Here is an 18,920-nt window from a genome sequence, read left to right as displayed (position 1 = left end):
CATACATTTGTTTTTAATTCCCTGTTAGTGAGCATTTCTCCTTTGACAAGATAATCCATCCACCTGACAGGTGTGGTATATCAAGAAGCTGATTAAACAGCATGATCATTACACAGGTGCACCTTGTGCTGGGGACAATAAAAGGCCACTCTAAAATGTGCAGTTTTGTCACACAACACAATACCACAGATGTCTCAAGTTTTGAGGGAGTGTGCAATTAGCATTCTGACTACAGGAATGTCCACCAGAGCTGTTGCTAGATAATTAAATCCTAGTTTCGATACCATAACGTCGTTTTAGAGAATTTGTCAGTATGTCCAACTGGCCTCACAACCGCAGACCACAGACCACACAATAACCACGTTTCCATCCAGTCATACCTTATTTTAAAAAATCTCGACAGCTATGATGGAAACAGGAAGTTTTGGTACAATTTTATAAATGCTGACAGATAATTTGTTCGTTCGACATGGTGGGATCTTTTTTGTGTCTGTAAAATTATTTATGCGATAAATGGCGGTGGAAATGCCTTTATGTGCAAATATTGATATAATAACCATAATATCAAATTAAACTTGGAGTCAGGCGATGATATGGTGTGTCCTCCTCCCACTACATTTGAGGAAACCATGCAGTTTATTAGGCTACAGATTAAATAATTTATGATGAACTTCACAGGGTGGTGAAAGTGCAAGGTGATGAGCTTGATGCTACTTTCTAATAAATATTGAGCGTCTTATTCGGGTGACATAATAATCGATGCTTAACTACTGTTTGACAAGTAAAAATATTATCGCTCTTATCCATAATAATCTCATGTAGACTATCTGTTGTTGGCTAGAGCGCATGTGCCAAGACCAGAGTAGGCACATTTTCTATTTAACGCAACAGTTTTTGTGACAAAACTATCGATAGAGTGGAAAATGTGATGGAAACATATTGATCTTTAGATTTTTATTCGGTACATAAAAAACGTACGCGAAAAATTACTTTTTGTCATCACACACTGATTTTTATCAGCACCAACTCCATTTGGTGGAAACAACTACCAACAACAACCACTGGTGGGAAAATGCCCATTTTCTTTATGTGGATTTTAGAATATTTGCATGAAAATCTGTCGCCAATTGGATGGAAACCTAGCTATTGAGGGCACATTTTCAGTCAATGCTGTAAGCAGGATAAGATGCTGAATTATGTTAAAGCTGCAACATGTACATTTTTGGCCGACCAGACCATATTAACATAGACATAACATAACATTCTATGTGCCTATTTCTATGCATCCCGTTCTTAAGTTTCGTTTTTGTGTCTTTTACTTTGGGTTTTCTGCTTCAAACAGCAGAAAATAGAATATTTGTGGTTATGTAAAATATATTTCACATCGGTTTAGATTATACAATGATTCTCTGCACTATTCTTGCTTATTTTGTCACATAAACTCGGTTTCCATCCAATTTTCCACAGATTTTCATGCGAATATTTTGAAATTTGCATAAAACAATATGTGCATTTTCCCACCAGAGATGTTTGCATCAAACTGACTTTTTGTGGATATAAAACTGTGCGCGATGACATTGTGCACGTAAAAATAACTTGTACTGATAAATTCCCATGTACCTAATGAAAAATACAAGTTAAATGGGTTTCCATCGCATTTTCAACTTTACTGATGGTTTTGTCACAAAAGCTGTTGGGGTATATAGAAAATGTGCCGTCTTGTCTTGGCACATATGTTCTAGCCAAGCCAACAGCTCGCAGATACAGTGCTGGTAGGCTACCTACATGATGAGATTATTATGGATAAGAGCGATTTATTTGTATTTGTCAAACGGCAGCCAAGCATCGAGCATCATGTCACCAGAATAAGACCCTCGATATTTATTGGAAAGGAGCATCAAAGTCATCATCACCTTGCACATTCACCACCATGTCAAGTGCATAACTTATTTCATCTGTAGCCTAACAAACTGCATCCTTTCCCGAGTCCTAGTGGTAGGACCACACAACATATCATCGCGTGACTCCAAGTTTACTTCGATATGATGGTTATTATATCAATATTTGAACATAAAGGTGTTTCCACTGCCATTTTTCGCATTATTAATTTTACCAACACAAAAAGATCCCACCATGTCAAACTAACAAATTGTCTGTTGGCATTTATAAAATTGTACAGGCATTCCATGTTTCCATCAGCCCGGTCGTGACTTTTTTTCATGCGTCAGGTAATTCAACCGCTAGAAATGATTGGATGGAAACATGGTAAGTACCTGAAATTAAGCGAACTATTAGAATTTTTGCAACCAGGAAATGGCGGACCGATTTCTGCATAGTGCATCTTAAAACCACCATCTAAACCATGGCTTAAAGATGCACAATGCACGCACAGCAAGTATGTTATAGTCCCTTATTCTGTTTTTATACAGCTTCCCATGCTTCATCACACCATAGCCTGCGGGAAGAAGGGGTGCTGAGGGTGCTGCAGCGCCCCCTGAAAAATCAGACAATATATATATATTAATTTAAAAAATTAAAACTTTCTCACAGAAGTAGTGCACTGGCATTTACTAGTCCTGTATTAACGGACCAATACAGTTTTCATTGGGAAGGCAGATAAAGCGTTTTTTTAATATATTTTTTTAACCAATCTCTTTTGCATGTGAAACCCCAACATTGTACTCATTACTCCACGTGCTTCACGTCACTTTTGTTTTCGCTGTGGGCTTTAAATGGGGCAAAACGAATGCGATCACTTTGCACCCGGTATAAACTCCTCACACACATAACCCGGTCCAGATAATCGAATCCCTTCACTGTGCCAGGTTTGAGAAAGGGGTGTTAACAAATGCAGCGATTCCCCAACACCTTATTGGTCACATGTGGCATCGCTCAGGGGGTATTCGGTAGTTATTGGTCACTCAACTCTTGCTTCTCTATTTCAACATTTTGGTGAAGGGGCTAGGCGTAGTAAGCGACGCACGCGAGCTATTTGGTTGTTCGGTGGCAGTGGTCGAGTCGCACTTTTCTAAGGGTAGTTTATTCGGACCCAAACAAAGCCTGAGGGGATTTAGTTTGTTGGAGTTTTTGTGTGTGGATTTTTTGAGTGTTGGGAGTTATTTTGTTAACTTGCTCCCAAGGACTAACTTTATCCGCAGACAACCGGCAGTTAGATGGAAGACTGTGAGCAAGTCGTATCATCCACAACCGAAGACGAAATGAGTAGATACAGTCAATACGGGAATCATTATGACAACGAGGCCACAGCTACATTTGACGACGATGATATTGTAGACTTAGTTGGCGGAGCACATGATGCTATTGAGAGGCACAAGGCTTCGTACCCTGAGGATATAATCGAATTTACGAAGGACGAGGAAGCGCCACGGACCACTATAGATGATGCCACGACACAACTGACACACGAGGTGATTCCAGATTCAACTCTATCAGAGGAAGCGGTGGCTGAAATAATTCCAGCACCAGTGATTCTGAATTGTTTGGATGCAGACTCTTTGCCAGAACTCATCAGACCATATCCCCCGGCAAAAACAGCTCCAGAAGAAGCAGGTCCAGTACTAGTAGAAGCGGCCCCAGTATTGGAAGCAGCTCCATTGGAAGTGCTCCCGGAAGAGGCTCCAGAGAAAGAAGCGATTGCGGCTCCTCCAGCACCATTCCGTGAGTAGTCAATAATTTAGGTATTTTAAAGATCATCATCTGGTTTTAAAATCTGTCTCTTGGTAAAGCATTATTAAAATAGATGTTTCAGTGTTTGCTTGCTAACTTCATCGCCGTTGACTGGCTAGCCAGCGAACTAATGTGTGGTAACGTTAGTTAGCGTATGTGGGATTGATGCGGCAACCTTCATGAACCATTTTAGGAAAACATGACATTGTTGCGCACGGCTCGGCACTGCATTGGTAGCTAGATTTAACCAGATACTCCACACAGGCAGGTAGAGGTGGCAGGCTAGCTAACCTTTCTGAAGCGCCCCCCCCCCCCTAATTAAAAAAATGTATGGATAACTAGATAGCTGGCTTTGTAAAGATGATGCAGCCCACCAGTTTTGACACAAGTCATCAGCAGGAAGCTAGCTAACGTTAGTTAGCTGATACAATGAACTGGCAGAATTGCACCACCTATTTCAACGACTCCATTTAAAAGGATACATCAGTGCTGTTTGAATACATAACATGCAATGGTTAATCATACTAGATTAATTCTGACTGTCATGCTCCGACCTGGTTTGTGGTTGCGCAAACCAAGCTAGCACGCTCTGTTCTGACTCAGTCAAAATGGCTTGGATTAGTCACAACAAAGGAATCTAATCTAAAATCGTCCACTTCCCTGTTTTAGTTGTTTATCCCAAAATAACTTAGTTATTTCCATGAACGGTAACGTTAGCTACCTAATGGAAGCAAACTATTTTTATGATAGCTAACATTTTTTATCCCACGAGGAATTGGTTTCTCACCCCTCAAATCTCCCGTTCTGTCAACCATTCACCTTTTTGGATAATGACGTGTTTTTATTATCTCAATTTCGGGTGAAGTCAGACATTATTTGGGAGCAATGTTATTTTTTAACTTGGTTAACGCACGCGAATTTAATCTCAAATGTTATTTTCTGTTAGAATAGCTAAGCGCTTTCCCAGACATGCGAGGCCAGATGGGCAGGGCGGGGTTGGGAGACTATTACAAAGACCTGGTTGAGTGACATTACATTTAATCTCTTTAGGACCGACTATTGCCTTCGGACTAATATAGACATGCTTCTCATTTTGGAAGGGCAGACATGCTTTATATTCTACTTCGGTTTCCTGCAATAATTTGGGTTACCACCTTACTGCAGGAGAGATGCTAAAAACGTCCAGGAAATGGGCGTACTAGCTCTGACGGGCCTTGTGGGTTTGCTCCCTCTGTATTTGCTGTGATGTGTATTTTCGCTATCCTAGGAAGGGCTAGATGAGCATGCTTAAGTGTGTATCAATACCATCACAGCTGGATTTAGCTGCTACTAGGGCACTGAATCACTTCTGATTTTGTAGTGGTCTACTTTTTAAATTGGAACACTAACACGCAGTGCTGTAGTTGGCTGCTATGGTGTCCGGTTAACTAGACCTCAGTTTCTCAATCATGTGCCACACTGACTATCATTAATGTTAGGCCTACAATACTGTACCCCACTAGTTAATAACTGCACAACTATAATGTCCTATAATGCCCCCTTCTCATGTCTCATATTGACTTGTGACTAGAGTTAACATGGCTTCCTTGCAGTCTGTGTCCGCCATTAGCTTTCTTTGCCTCCTCTCAGACATATGACATTTAATGTGGCAGCTCTTTCATGGTCAGAGTGGAGCAGGTGTTGGCCTACATTTTTAGGTTCCACAAAACAACAGTATTCAAGTCATTGACTATTAGCCTATGCAGAACAGGTGGATAGAAAATTCAAGCAACTTGGATTTCATTATAGCTAATAATGTTAAATATCTATTGGTTCAATTTTAGATGTACTTCAACGCTGGAACCTAGTTTAGAGGTAACCGGTCTTAAACTGGTCTAATCTGAATAATCATTAGATTGGAGTAATCAATGCAAAACAAATTTAATTTTGTAATGTGATATTTCTGGCTTTTGGTGAATGGATGCGTGATCTCTTTTTTTAATTTTTATGATTGGACAATTGGTATTCAGAGCCATTGTAAATTGATGGCAACTTGTGATTTTCAATTGTTGCATTCATAATAATTGAAAACACATGTTTTGCTTCTGTCCTATTGAAAAATTCCAAGACATCTTAATCTACAGGTTATTGAGAAAATTGTAACATTTTGGTGATTTGGCTAAAATGGAGCTCATAGCATTCAAATTACAAAAATATTTTTGCTATTAAACATTTCACATTTTGATTAAATGGTCTTCATTTGAATTTGTGCTCTTGCTGTGATTTCGACAACCCTCTCCTAATGCTCTGCTTAGGTGTGTCTGTCAAGGATGTTAGGCATATGTCTCAACCAGTTAGGCCCAAAAGATGGACTCAAGGATTGATAGGGGGAAATACTGTTTTCAAATACAGTGGGGAGAACAAGTATTTGATACACTGCCGATTTTGCAGGTTTTCCTACTTACAAAGCATGTAGAGGTCTGTAATTTTTATCATAGGTACACTTCAACTGTGAGAGACTGAATCTAAAACAAAAATCCAGAAAATCACATTGTATGATTTTTAAGTAGTTCATTTGCATTTTATTGCATGACATAAGTATTTGATCACCTACCAACCAGTAAGAATTCCGGCTCTCACAGACCTGTTAGTTTTTCTTTAAGAAGCCCTCCTGTTCTCCACTCATTACCTGTATTAACTGCACCTGTTTGAACTCGTTACCTGTATAAAAGACACCTGTCCACACACTCAATCAAACAGACTCCAACCTCTCTACAATGGCCAAGACCAGAGAGCTGTGTAAGGACATCAGGGATAAAATTGTAGACCTGCACAAGGCTGGGATGGGCTACAGGACAATAGGCAAGCAGCTTGGTGAGAAGGCAACAACTGTTGGCGCAATTATTAGAAAATGGAAGAAGTTCAAGATGACGGTCAATCACCCTCGGTCTGGGGCTCCATGCAAGATCTCACCTCGTGGGGCATCAATGATCATGAGGAAGGTGAGGGATCAGCCCAGAACTACATGGCAGGACCTGGTCAATGACCTGAAGAGAGCTGGGACCACAGTCTCAAAGAAAAGCATTAGTAACACACTACGCCGTCATGGATTAAAATCCTGCAGTGCACGCAAGGTCCCCCTGCTCAAGCCAGCGCATGTCCAGGCCCGTCTGAAGTTTGCCAATGACCATCTGGAAGATCCAGAGGAGGAATGGGAGAAGGTCATGTGGTCTGATGAGACAAAAATAGAGCTTTTTGGTCTAAACTCCACTCGCCATGTTTGGAGGAAGAAGAAGGATGAGTACAACCCCAAGAACACCATCCCAACCGTGAAGCATGGAGGTGGAAACATCAATTCTTTGGGGATGCTTTTCTGCAAAGGGGACAGGACGACTGCACCGTATTGAGGGGAGGATGGATGGGGCCATGTATCGTGAGATCTTGGCCAACAACCTCCTTCCCTCAGTAAGAGCATTGAAGATGGGTCGTGGCTGGGTCTTCCAGCATGACAACGACCCGAAACACACAGCCAGGGCAACTAAGGCTCTAATCAGTCCCTACACCCAAACGAGGGCATTGCGTTCATCCCCCTCTGGCCTGCTGGCTCCCCTTCCTCTGCGGAAGCATAGTTCCCGCTCAGCCCAGTCAAAACTGTTCGCTGCTCTGGCACCCCAATGGTGGAACAAGCTCCCTCACGACGCCAGGACAGCGGAGTCACTCACCACCTTCCGGAGACATTTGAAACCCCACCTCTTTAAGGAATACCTGGGATAGGATGAAGTAATCCTTCTACCCCCCCCGCCCCCCCAAAAAATAATAAAAAAAATATCTATATATTTTTTTATTGTAAAGTGGTTAACCCACTGGCTATAGGGTGAATGCACCAATTTGTAAGTCGCTCTGGATAAGAGCGTCTGCTAAATGACTTAAATGTAAATGTAAAAACTAAGGAGTGGCTCCGTAAGAAGCATCTCAAGGTCCTGGAGTGGCCTAGCCAGTCTCCAGACCTGAACCCAATAGAAAATCTTTGGAGGGAGCTGAAAGTCCGTATTGCCCAGCGACAGCCCAGAAACCTGCAGGATCTGGAGAAGGTCTGTATGGAGGAGTGGGCCAAAATCCCTGCTGCAGTGTGTGCAAACCTGGTCAAGACCTACAGGAAACGTATGATCTCTGTAATTGCAAACAAAAGTTTCTGTACCAAATATTAAGTTCTGCTTTTCTGATGTATCAAATACTTATGTCATGCAATAAAATGCACATTAATTACTTTTAAAATCATACAATGTGATTTTCTGGATTTTTGTTTTAGATTCCGTCTCTCACAGTTGAAGTGTACCTATGATAAAAATTACAGACCTCTACATGCTTTGTAAGTAGGAAAACCTGCAAAATCGGCAGTGTATCAAATACTTGTTCTCCCCACTGTATGTTGTCTAAGATATAATAGCCTAGACAAAAGCCTGAACCAAATTTTTGCTGCTTAATTTAGAAATGCAATAAGATTACTAACCACGTTTTTATGTGAGTAAAGTCATATCGTATAAAAGAAAAAAGATCACGGCAGTTGTGATGGAAACAGGAAGTTTGCGTAATAAAAAAAATGGGCACAGATCATTTGTTCGTTAGACAATTTTCAATTATGTGGGAAATGGCGGTGGAAACTAATAATATTGGTTATTAAATATTGATTTAAAAACCATCATAGCGGAATTACATTTGGAGTGATGTGATAGTGTGTGTGTGTGGTCCTCCCACTACGACTCGGGAAACCACGCAGCTTATTAGGCTACAGATGAAATAAGTTATAATGAACTTCACAGGGTGGCGAAAATGCACAGTGGTGCGCTTGATGCTGGTTTCCAATAAATAACAAGGGTCTTAATCTGGTGACGTGCTTGAATGCAGTTTGAAAAAAAATCAAAATAGCCAACCTGCACAGCCTACCCGCACTGTATCTGCAAGCTGTTGGCTAAAGCGCAGGTGCCAAGACCACAGTAGGCACATTTTCTATTTAACACAAGTGTTGTTGTTTTTTGACAAGACTATCGGTAGAGTTGAAAATGCGATGGAAACATATTGAACTTTAGATTTTTATTGGGTACATGAACACTGAAGCAAAAATTTTTATTTTGTGTGCACTACGTCTTCACACACTGATTTTTATCTGCAACAATAATTTTGGTGGGAAAATTCTGATATTTATTTTTAACGATTCTAGAATATTTGCATGAGAACCCGTCGCCAATCGGAATTATGAGTTTATTTTGGGGGTTTTGTAAAAAAAAAAAATTGTACTTGGATCAGGAAATGACTGCTAGGTCTAATTTGTATCTGTTATTTTGCCTAGTTCCTTTTTTAAGGCTGATCTTCATGCTGCTACATTAAAAAGGAAATTCTTCATTCTGACACTAATGACCTTCTTCCCTGAGTTCTTTGTTGCATGCCTGAAAGTTATTCCCATCTTGAATGCTCTAAGCTGTCAGTCTTTACAGAGGGTGTCCGCAATGTGGCACACTGGGTCGATTTACTTTAGTAGAATATGTCTAGTGAGATCAATCTCTCTTCAATATCAGATTTGCAACTTCAGTTTACACTAGCCTTGGATATGGGTGCAGCTATTAGCATACCATAGTATAATGGTCACCAACCTTTTCAGAGTCAAGATCACTTTTGCAGTCAAAAACAAGCAGAGATCTACCGCTCAATTTTGTTGTTGTTGAAACTTGACTTCAATGAAAATTATCATCAATAAAAACAGTTCTGTAGGAATAAGGTTTGTGCAGTAGGCCTAATACATTATCACAGAGTATTGGCAATATGCCTGGTCTGCCAATATTGTTATTCTCAGACCGTATTATATTTAAAGTCATGATGTCAGTGATCTTCAGGTCAGAAAATCTGAGCTCGAGTTCCTTGAAGTCAGAAGTTGAAGATTTCAGAGTTCCCAGTTGTTTTGAACACTGCGTTAGTCTCAGCCGAGGGAGAGCGCAGCAGACGGTTCAGTCTCTCACGGACCCTGCTCTCCTTCCATTCCTCTGGTGAGACTGACCAGAGTGAGGCGACGGTCTTCCACCTGATGGCGAAAAACTCGAGTCGCACCGAACCTGCCTCATGCACAAATTCATGTTGTTCCTTTGACCAGAGAAGGTGAAATATTATTTGATATTAAAATAGACACGACTAGGCGCTAATAATAAAAACTCAGGGCTATTGATACACTTGGCTACTCATTAATTGCAGCATGAGTGGAAGTAGGGAGATGCGCTTTTGTAATAGTGTTGAATAAAAACAGACATGAACTCACTCATAAAAACAGCATCTCTTTGCTGTATTCTTTGAGTCTCACTCTGGTCAAGGTTTTAAAAGTGATGAAATCTCAGGTAGGCTGGTATCGAACTTGCTGTGGCCGGTGTAGTGGAAGCTGTAGGCACAATTTTGAGCTATCCGATTGGCCAGCGCAGTAGGCACACATTATTTGGCCCCAGATCTCCCAGTCCGAAGAGTAGGCGTAGTTTGTCTAGATGTAAAGGTGAGCAAAAATGACTAAAATAAATAATTCAAATAGAGCTATGTTGTATGCTGAAATATTTTTGAAATTACTCTATACAATTGCTCAGAGAACGGGATTTTGTTAAACAAGTCATTTTTTGCTTCTCAAAGATTGGCCTAAAAATTTACACCCCTGTTTTCAATACCTCACCTTGTGAGGATAACGGCACTGAGGCTTTTTCTAAAACGTTTTATGGAGTTGGAGAACACATTGGAAGGGATCTTAGACCATTCCTCCATAAAGAATCCTTTCAGATCCTTGATATCCCTGGTCTACGCTTATGGACTGCCCTCTTAAATTCTACTAAGCTAACATATGGAATTGTTTTAAGATGGTCATACCAAGGATCATTTAGCTATTAGAATTTTAGGACCCCTTTTTAGGTATCAAATACATTATTGAATAAAATATTCATTTTGGCCTTTACTACTGAAGCCCATAGAAACGGATTGAATAATGCATTCATAAATGGCAAAGGAGAGTCAAACATAAATCATAAGAAACAAGGTTTTGAACTGGCCTAAATCTAGGAGATATAAAAAAACGCAGGGGGGAAAAAATTTATATATTTATTTTTACACATTTAACCACTTTTTTTTTTTTTGGGGGGGGGGGGGTAAGCACAAAACTACCTACATACATCCATTTGTTTTTTTTTGTACCGTTACCTTCAGACGAGTCCCGTGACAGTTGTGGGGGTCGTAGAGCAAATCCTCTTTCTACAGTGGGGTCCCATTAGTTTATAGCCCAAACGGTTAGGACACTACCAAACAGAAGTTGGCACATTGACAGTACCGATTTTAGCCGAGTCTCCTGACACTTGTGGGGGTCATAGAGCAAAACGGAGAACACATCATGTTCATGAGTCTCCCCTTTCCATATAGTTTATCGGTCAAACCGTTCGGAAGCTACAGACGTTTACGCGAGAAGACCAATTTTTTTTTTTTTTCGGGATGTCTCATGAGCTGACAAACACCGCTATAGCTCTTTCACCGGAGATGCGGAAGTGCGACACTGGTGGATGTGGTGGCTTGAGATGTAGCCCATGCAACAAAATAACATGTCTAGTTTAAATTGACCGTTTTTAAAAATGTATTTAGATTAAAGCAACGGTGCATCAATCGACTCTAGGGGGTTAACCCACATCCGGCAGTGTCGTACTTCCGCATCTGTGGTGAAAGGTGGCAGAGCTAGAGCAGTGTTTGTCAGACCGTGAGACATCCTGAAAATCGGTCTTCTCATGAAACGGAAATGTCTGTAGCGTCCGAACGGTTTGGCCTACAAACTATTATGACCCCTCTATGGAAAGAACTCTCACGAACACTATGGTGTTCTCTGTTTTGCTCGTCTGAAGTCGGTACAGCCGATCTGCAAACTTCTGTCTAGCGTCCGAAAAGTTTGGGCTACACACTAATTATGACCCCTGTATGGAAAGCTGAGTCTCTCACGAACACGTACATGTCGGTTGTTTTGCTCTAGGACGCCCACAGGTCTAGTCTGAAGGTAGCTGGGTACCCATTTTAAAAAACGAACGTTTGGACGTATCTCATTCCAGGGTTTTTCTTTATTTGTACTATTTTCTACATTGTAGAATAATAGTGAAGACATGAGGTGACTACCTCATGAAGCTGGTTGAGAGCATGCCAAGAGTGCGCAAAGCTGTTATCAAGGCAAAGGGTGGCTGATTTTGAAAAATATATTTTGATTTGTTTAACACTGTTGGTTACTACATATTCCATTTGTGTTATTTCATAGTTTTGATGTCTTCACTATTATTATGTAGAAAACAGTAAAAATAAAGAAACCCTTGAATGAGTAGCTGTGTCAAACTTTTGACTGGTACTGTATATAAGCAGAAAATAACCCCATACCTACTGTCAAATATGGTGGTGGATCTTTCATGATATGGGTCTATTTTGCTTCCACTGGTCCTGGGGCATCCAGGTCCTGGGGCATCCAGGTCAACGGCATCATAAACTTCAAATCCCCAAAAAATTGTCACATGCTTCGTAAACGGGTGTTGGCTAACAACGAAATGCTTACGGGCCCTTCCCAACAATGCAGAGAGACAATAGAAAAGTAAAACACTGAAGACGGCAGTCTAAGCGTAGTCTAAGGATCTCGAAGGGTTCTGTATGGAGGAATGGTCTAAGATCCTTCCCAATGTGTTATCCAACTCCATAAAACATTTTAGAAAGGCTCAGTGCCGTTATCCTCGACTGGGAGGTATTTAAAACAAAACCTCTTTCTCTGTATTAGTATACAAATATAATTTCCCCTTTTTTAGCATACAATATAGCTCAGTATTTGAATTATTTATTTTATAGTCATATTTGTTTAGCTTTATCAAAGGTGTCAATTTCGGACCCCACTGTATGTGGTGTAGATGTCCCCCACACTATCTCCGGAGGTCGTGTGACAGAGCTCTTAAAGAGATTTGAATCTAGATCCATCTCTTACACTACAAGTATCTCTCCTGGACCTAGTTTGTTGTCAAAGTAGTGTAAAGAGGCCCAATGTTAGGGTCTGTTTCACACCATTGTAGTGTTTCTTGTTTTCTACCCTGGTGTTTTCTGTCCTCTCAGCCACTGGCATTGTCCATTTCACCCTGTGCTACTGTCTCTTTTTCAGATGACAATTTTCTTCCTCCTGCTCCGCTTCAACCTCTGATGCAATTCCCAAAAGGCAAGTTATTTTTCCTGGCTGTCTTTGTCCTCCTGCATCTTCTCTTTTCAGTTCATGCCTTTACACCTTAATTACATTTTGACTGTCTGATATGCATGCCAAGTTTGTTAAAGGTCCGAATGCAGCTGTTTTTATAGTAATGTCAATTTCTTGGTAGCAATTATGTACCTCACTGTAATAGTTTTCAATTAAAATGGTAAAAAATAAACAAATTGCTTTTTAGCAACATTTACCTAATTTACTGCATGGGGACGTCACCAGGCAAGCCGACACTCATCCCATGATTAGAAGGTCCTGTGTAAATTGTATTTTCAACCAGCAACTAACAGAAAATAACACTGATCAAATTTGTTCACACTTTTAGTGTTTTATCAACTATTGTACAATATGGTATAAAACGCAGGAAAACTGCATTTTGAGTGCACTGGGCCTTTAAGAATATTTTACATAGTATTTGCATTTAAGTAACTAACAAATAAATATAGGCTCTAACATTGTTTGTATGATCCTGTAATGTGAATCCCTGTGACCAAAGTCCACTTACAGTAGATAAGACAGAAGACACTAACTTTATAGTTAAAAGTTTGTGATGATTCCCCTCATTGATTGCTCCCATGTAAAAAAAAAAAAAAAAAAGAGACTATTTCGGTATACCTCTGAGATCACTGATGGGAAACACCACCTCACCTCTGCAGACTGCTGGCAGGGCATGCCAGGCATGGCTTGCTAGCGCTGAAGGAATGGCGTGTGTCTTGATGTATTGCATTTTCCCTCTTTACTCAAGAACTTGGGCAGAAGGGTGAGTCCCCTGCTTCCATCTCCCCTCTCTCTCGTCTTCACTCTCCTGACTCTCTGGAAGACCTCTCTTTGTCAGAGAGTCCAAATCCAACATCTGCTCCATTGGGCTTCTCCTCCTGGCCTTCTACTGAGACCCCCAAAATACTGACCAAGGATATGACTTGGGATGAAGAGGGTAACACCAGATTAGGTTTTTGTAAGAGTGATGAGGCTATTGTGAAAGGGTTAGAAACTGCTACCTACACTGAAAGTAAACATGATACAAAAAAATGCCCCGCGAGCGATGTAGGGTCCAAGTCTCTGTGTGGAGACAGTGGTGTGGTCTCTCCTGAAGAGCAGCTTTGTAGCTCAGTCAGGTCTACTACTCCTTCCCAGTCCCCTAATAATCCCCTGATGACCCCTGAATCTGACATTGCACCTGCCTCCTCTAACCCAACAGAGCACTGGGATTCTCCATTCTTAGCTTCTCAAGACCCCAGGGCCTCCATGGATACGTTCTCCAAGGACTCAGCCTCCAGAGGCTCCTCTGGGTATGAGCCAGATATGCTTGGCCAATCAGATGATGGTGACTTACTGTTTGAGGTGAAGAAGAATCCATTCCAGGGCTTTTCCCCTGTAGCAGATGCTGGGTTCTCCCATTATGGGGATATCACCTCTGACAGCCAGGCAACTAAAATGTCTGAGAGTCCCACCCCAGACCTGGTCCAGTATGGCCAGGCTGGAGACCCACAAGATGGCAGCCCACCATCCTATTATGATGAAACAAAAATGTATGAGTCTGTCAAGATGGCTGCGGAATCGCTCATGGAGCCATTCAATCAGTTCTCAACCACCCCTAAAGAGAGCGAGGACTCGGCACTTCCACCATCTCTTCCAGATATCTTAAAGCCCTTCCCTTTGAACCCTGACAAAGTGGACTCTGGCTCTTCTGAAGGAAGCACTGAGCCGAGCCCTGCTCCTATCCGGAAGATGGTTGAGTCACCCACTGTCCCCGTCACTCTGTCAGCAACAAATCCCTTTGCTTTCGATTCCAAAGCTTTACTGCTGAAGGAGCTGACTGAGGAGACCGAAGCAAGATTAGCTGTGAAGGTGAAGACTGAAGATAAAGGCTTTAGTGCCTTTGACCTTGTAAAGGAGGCAGAGACTACACCCCAGAGCAAACCACCTGTCCAGATAGAACAAAAAGATTGGATGTTTTCCAGTCAAGATTCACCCAAAATGGTGAACAAATTAGAGCCTCTTAATTTCCAGACTAGAAAGACCCCTGAAGATTCTGATTCTGAGAGTCCTTCAGCAGACTCTCTGTCCCCTGTTCTGGAGGCAATGGCCAAGAATCCAGCAAGTTTCCAGGTGGAGTCTGAGAAGAATGACATGAAAGTGGAAGAGCCAGAGGGAGCAGAGGAGATCTCTGAGCCGGAAGTCTCCTCTGAAGAGTTTGAGTTCATCGAGAGGCCCCCCAGGGGTGTGATCGATGAGTTTCTAGAAGCATTAGATAGCTCCAAGTTTGCTAAGGCAACAGCGCTTAGTATGGATGAAGATGACATGAGCTTTGGGCTGAAGGATGTGGCGTCTGCAAATATAGCCCCAGAAGTTAAAGAAGAATCTCCTAGTCAGAGCTCTTACCTCCTACTCACCCAGAAGGGTAAGGCAGACCTAGAGAAGGCTGATATCAAAGGTCCCGCCTCAAAGGCCCCTCTCATCCACTCACCTGTTCGCAAACCGGAGATGCTCGCCAAGGACACAGAGGGCCCCAAAATGGCTCCGATGCCCAACCTGCGCACCGAAGCAGGTAATTTCCACATGGAAGTTCACCACCAGTTTTTTTTTTTTTTTTTATTTATTGGTGCATCATTTTACTCTCCTTGGTTGTCATTTCCCTCCATCACTTTTTTTTCTCCCATAACAGTTTCTCCTCTGCATCATCCCTTTTTTAAAATTAACCATTACAATTGGGTGCGTGTGTTGGCATGATGTTGGTTTCATGATCTTGGTTTTCATATTCAGTCGTTCATCTGCCCCCCCATTTAGATTAGTATATTGTCAGTCTCATAATTGTTGTATTTTGCAATCCATTCTCTTGATGTAGTAAGTACTGAAGGAATTTATCATGACTTCTCTGTGCAGAAACTGAATAAAAATGTGCGGGGGGGGGTTGTTATGTTCCAAAGAGATTGTTAAAATGACATTGACACAACACAATCCATTTTATATGAAGATATACAGTGCCTTCAAAGTATTCACACCCCTTGACTTTCTCCACATTTTGTTACAGCCTGCATTTAAAATTGATTAAATTGAGATTTTCTTTTGTCACTGACCTACACACACAATAACCCAGAATGTCAAAGTGGAATTATGCTTTTTGAAATTTGTACATATTAATACAAAATTAGGCTGAAATGTCGTGAGTCAGTAAGTATTCAACCCCTTTATGGCAAGCCTAAAATAAGTTCAGGAGTACTATTTTGCTTAAGTTGCATGTTTAACATGATTTTTGAATGACTACCTTCTCTCTTTACCCCATACATACAATTATCTGTAAGGTCCCTCTGTTGAGCAGTGAATGTCATCACACAGATTCAACCATAAAGACCAGGGAGGTTTTCCAATGCCTCGCAAAGAAGGGTACCTATTGGTAGATGGGTTAAAAAAAAAGCAGACATTGAATATCCCCTGGAGCATGGTGAAGTTATTAATTACACTTTGGATGGAGTATCAATACACCGTCACTACAAAAATACAGGCGTCCTTCCTAACTGTTGTCGGAGAGGAAGGAAACCACTCAGGGATTTCCCCATCAGGCCAATGGTGACTTTAACAGTTTTAATGGATATGATAAGATGGAACTGAGGATGGATCAACAACATTGTAGTTACTCCACAATACTAACCTAATTGAAAGAGTGAGAAGAAGGAAGCCTGTACAGAATAAAAATATTCAAAAACATGCATCCTGTTTGCAACAAGGCACTAAAGTAATACTGCAAAAAATGTGGCACAGCAATTAACTTTTTGTTGTGAATACAGTGTGTTATTTAGGGCAATTACTATGCATTACATTTACATTTTACATTTTAGTCATTTAGCAGACGCTCTTATCCAGAGCGACTTACAGGAGCAATTAGGGTTAAGTGCCTTGCTCAAGGGCACATCGACAGATTTTTCACCTAGTTGGCTCGGGGATTAGAACCAGCGACCTTTCGGTTACTGGCACAATGCTCTTAACCACTAAGCTACCTGCCGCCCATTACTGAGTACCACTACATATTTTCAAGCATAGTGGTGGCTGCATCATGTTATGGGTATGCTTGTAATTTAAGGACTAGAGTTCTTTTCAGGATAAAAAAAAAACTATGGAGTTAAGCACAGGCAAAATCCTAGCGGTAAACCTAGTTCAGTCTGCTTTCCAGCAGACACTTTCAGCAGGACAATAACCTAAAACACAAAGACAAATCTACTTTTGAGTTGCTTACCAAGAAAACAGTGAATGTTCCTGAGTGGCCAAGTTAGTTTTGACTTAAATCTACTTGAAATCTATGGCAAGACCTGAAAATTGTTCTCGTAATGAACAAGAACCAATTTGACAGAGCTTGAAGAATTTTGAAAAGCATAATGGGCAAATGTTGCACAATACAGGTGTGGAAAGGTCTTAGACTTAGACTGCCAAAGGTGCTTCTACAAAGTATTGACTCTGGGTGTGAATACGTACACTACCGGTCAAAGGTTTTAGAACACCTACTCATTCAAGGGTTTTTATTTTATTTTTTACTATTTTCTACATTGTAGAATAATAGTGAAGACATCAAAACTATGAAATAACACATATGGAATCATGTAGTAACCAAAAAAAATTAAAAGTGTTAAACAAATCAAAATATATTTTAGATTTTTCAAAATAGCCACCCTTTGCCTTTGTGCAAAGCTGTCATCCTCTTGGCATTCTCTCAACCAGCTTCATGAGGTAGTCACCTGGAATGCATTTCAATTAACAGGTGCCTTCTTAAAAGTTCATTTGTGGAATTTCTTTCCTCCTTAATGCGTTTGAGCCAATCAGTTGTGTTGTGACAAGGTGGGGGGGGGGGTGGTAATACAGAAGATGACCCTATTTGGTAAAAGACCAAGTCCGTATGGCAAGAACAGCTCAAATAAGCAGAGAAACGACAGTCCATCATTACTTTAAGACATGAAGGTCAGTCAATACATACAATGTCAAGAACTTTGACGTTTCTTCAGGTGCAGTTGAAAAAACCATAAAGCGCTATGATGAAACTGGCTCTCATGACCACCACAGGAAGGGAAGACCCAGAGTTATCTCTGCTGCAGAGGATAAGTTCATTAGTTACTAGCCTCAGAAATTGCAGCCCAAATAAATGCTTCAGAGTTCAAGTAACAGACACATCTCAACATCAACTGTTCAGAGGAGACTGTGAATCAGGCCTTCATGGTCAAATTGCTGCAAAGAAGCCACTACTAAAGGACACCAATAAGAAGAGACTTGCTTGGGCCAAGAAACACAAGCAATGGACATTAGACCGGTGGAAATTTGTCCTTTGGTCTGCAGTCCAAATTTGAGATTTTTGGTTCCAACCGCCGTGTCTTTGTGAGATGCGGTGTGGGTGAACGGATGATCTCTGCATGTGTATTTCCCACTGTAAAGCATGGAGGTGGCGTTATGGTGTGGAGGTGCTTTGCTGGTGACACTGTCTGTGATTTATTTAGAATTCAAGGCACACTTAACCAGCATGGCTACCACAGCATTCTGCAGCGATACGCCATCCCATCTGGTTTGGACTTAGTCCCACTATCATTTGTTTTTCAACAGGACAATGACCCAACACACCACCTGGCTGTGTAAGGGCTATTATACCAAGAAAGCGAGTGATTGAGTGCTGCATCAGATGACCTGGCCTCCCCCGACCACAACCAAATTTACATTTTAGTAATTTAGCAGACGCTCTTATCCAGAGCGACTTACAGTTAGTGAGTGCATACATTTTCATACTGGCCCCCCGTGGGAATCGAACCCACAACCCTGGCGTCGCAAACACCATGCTCTACCAACTGAGCTACATGGGACTAATTGAGATGGTTTGGGATGAGTTGGACCGCAGAGTAAAGGAAAAGCAGCCAACAAGTGCTCCACAGATGTGGGAACTCCTTCAAGACTGTTGGAAAAGCATTCCAGGTGCAGCTGGTTGAGAGAATGCCAAGAGTGTGCAAAG

General features: G+C 41.3%; 1 protein-coding gene across 1 annotated transcript in view; it reads left to right on the top strand.

The window, feature by feature from the left end:
• The first annotated feature begins 2,919 nt into the window (after positions 1 to 2,919).
• Positions 2,920 to 18,920, top strand: part of LOC311132260 (uncharacterized protein) — a 48,086-nt gene continuing 32,085 nt past the window's right edge. The window contains exons 1-3 of the mRNA XM_084165493.1: positions 2,920 to 3,678; positions 12,848 to 12,901; positions 13,686 to 15,488. Of these exons, the coding sequence (XP_084021619.1) occupies positions 3,174 to 3,678; positions 12,848 to 12,901; positions 13,686 to 15,488 (2,362 nt within the window). The 5' untranslated portion in view covers positions 2,920 to 3,173. The remainder of the gene's footprint in view (positions 3,679 to 12,847; positions 12,902 to 13,685; positions 15,489 to 18,920) is intronic.

This window comes from Coregonus lavaretus (assembly GCF_964263955.1).
Source record: "Coregonus lavaretus genome assembly, chromosome: 1".
Taxonomy (NCBI): Eukaryota; Metazoa; Chordata; class Actinopteri; order Salmoniformes; family Salmonidae; genus Coregonus; species Coregonus lavaretus.
The sequence above is the reverse complement of the archived record's forward strand: the minus strand, read 5'-3'. Positions and strand labels throughout refer to the sequence as shown.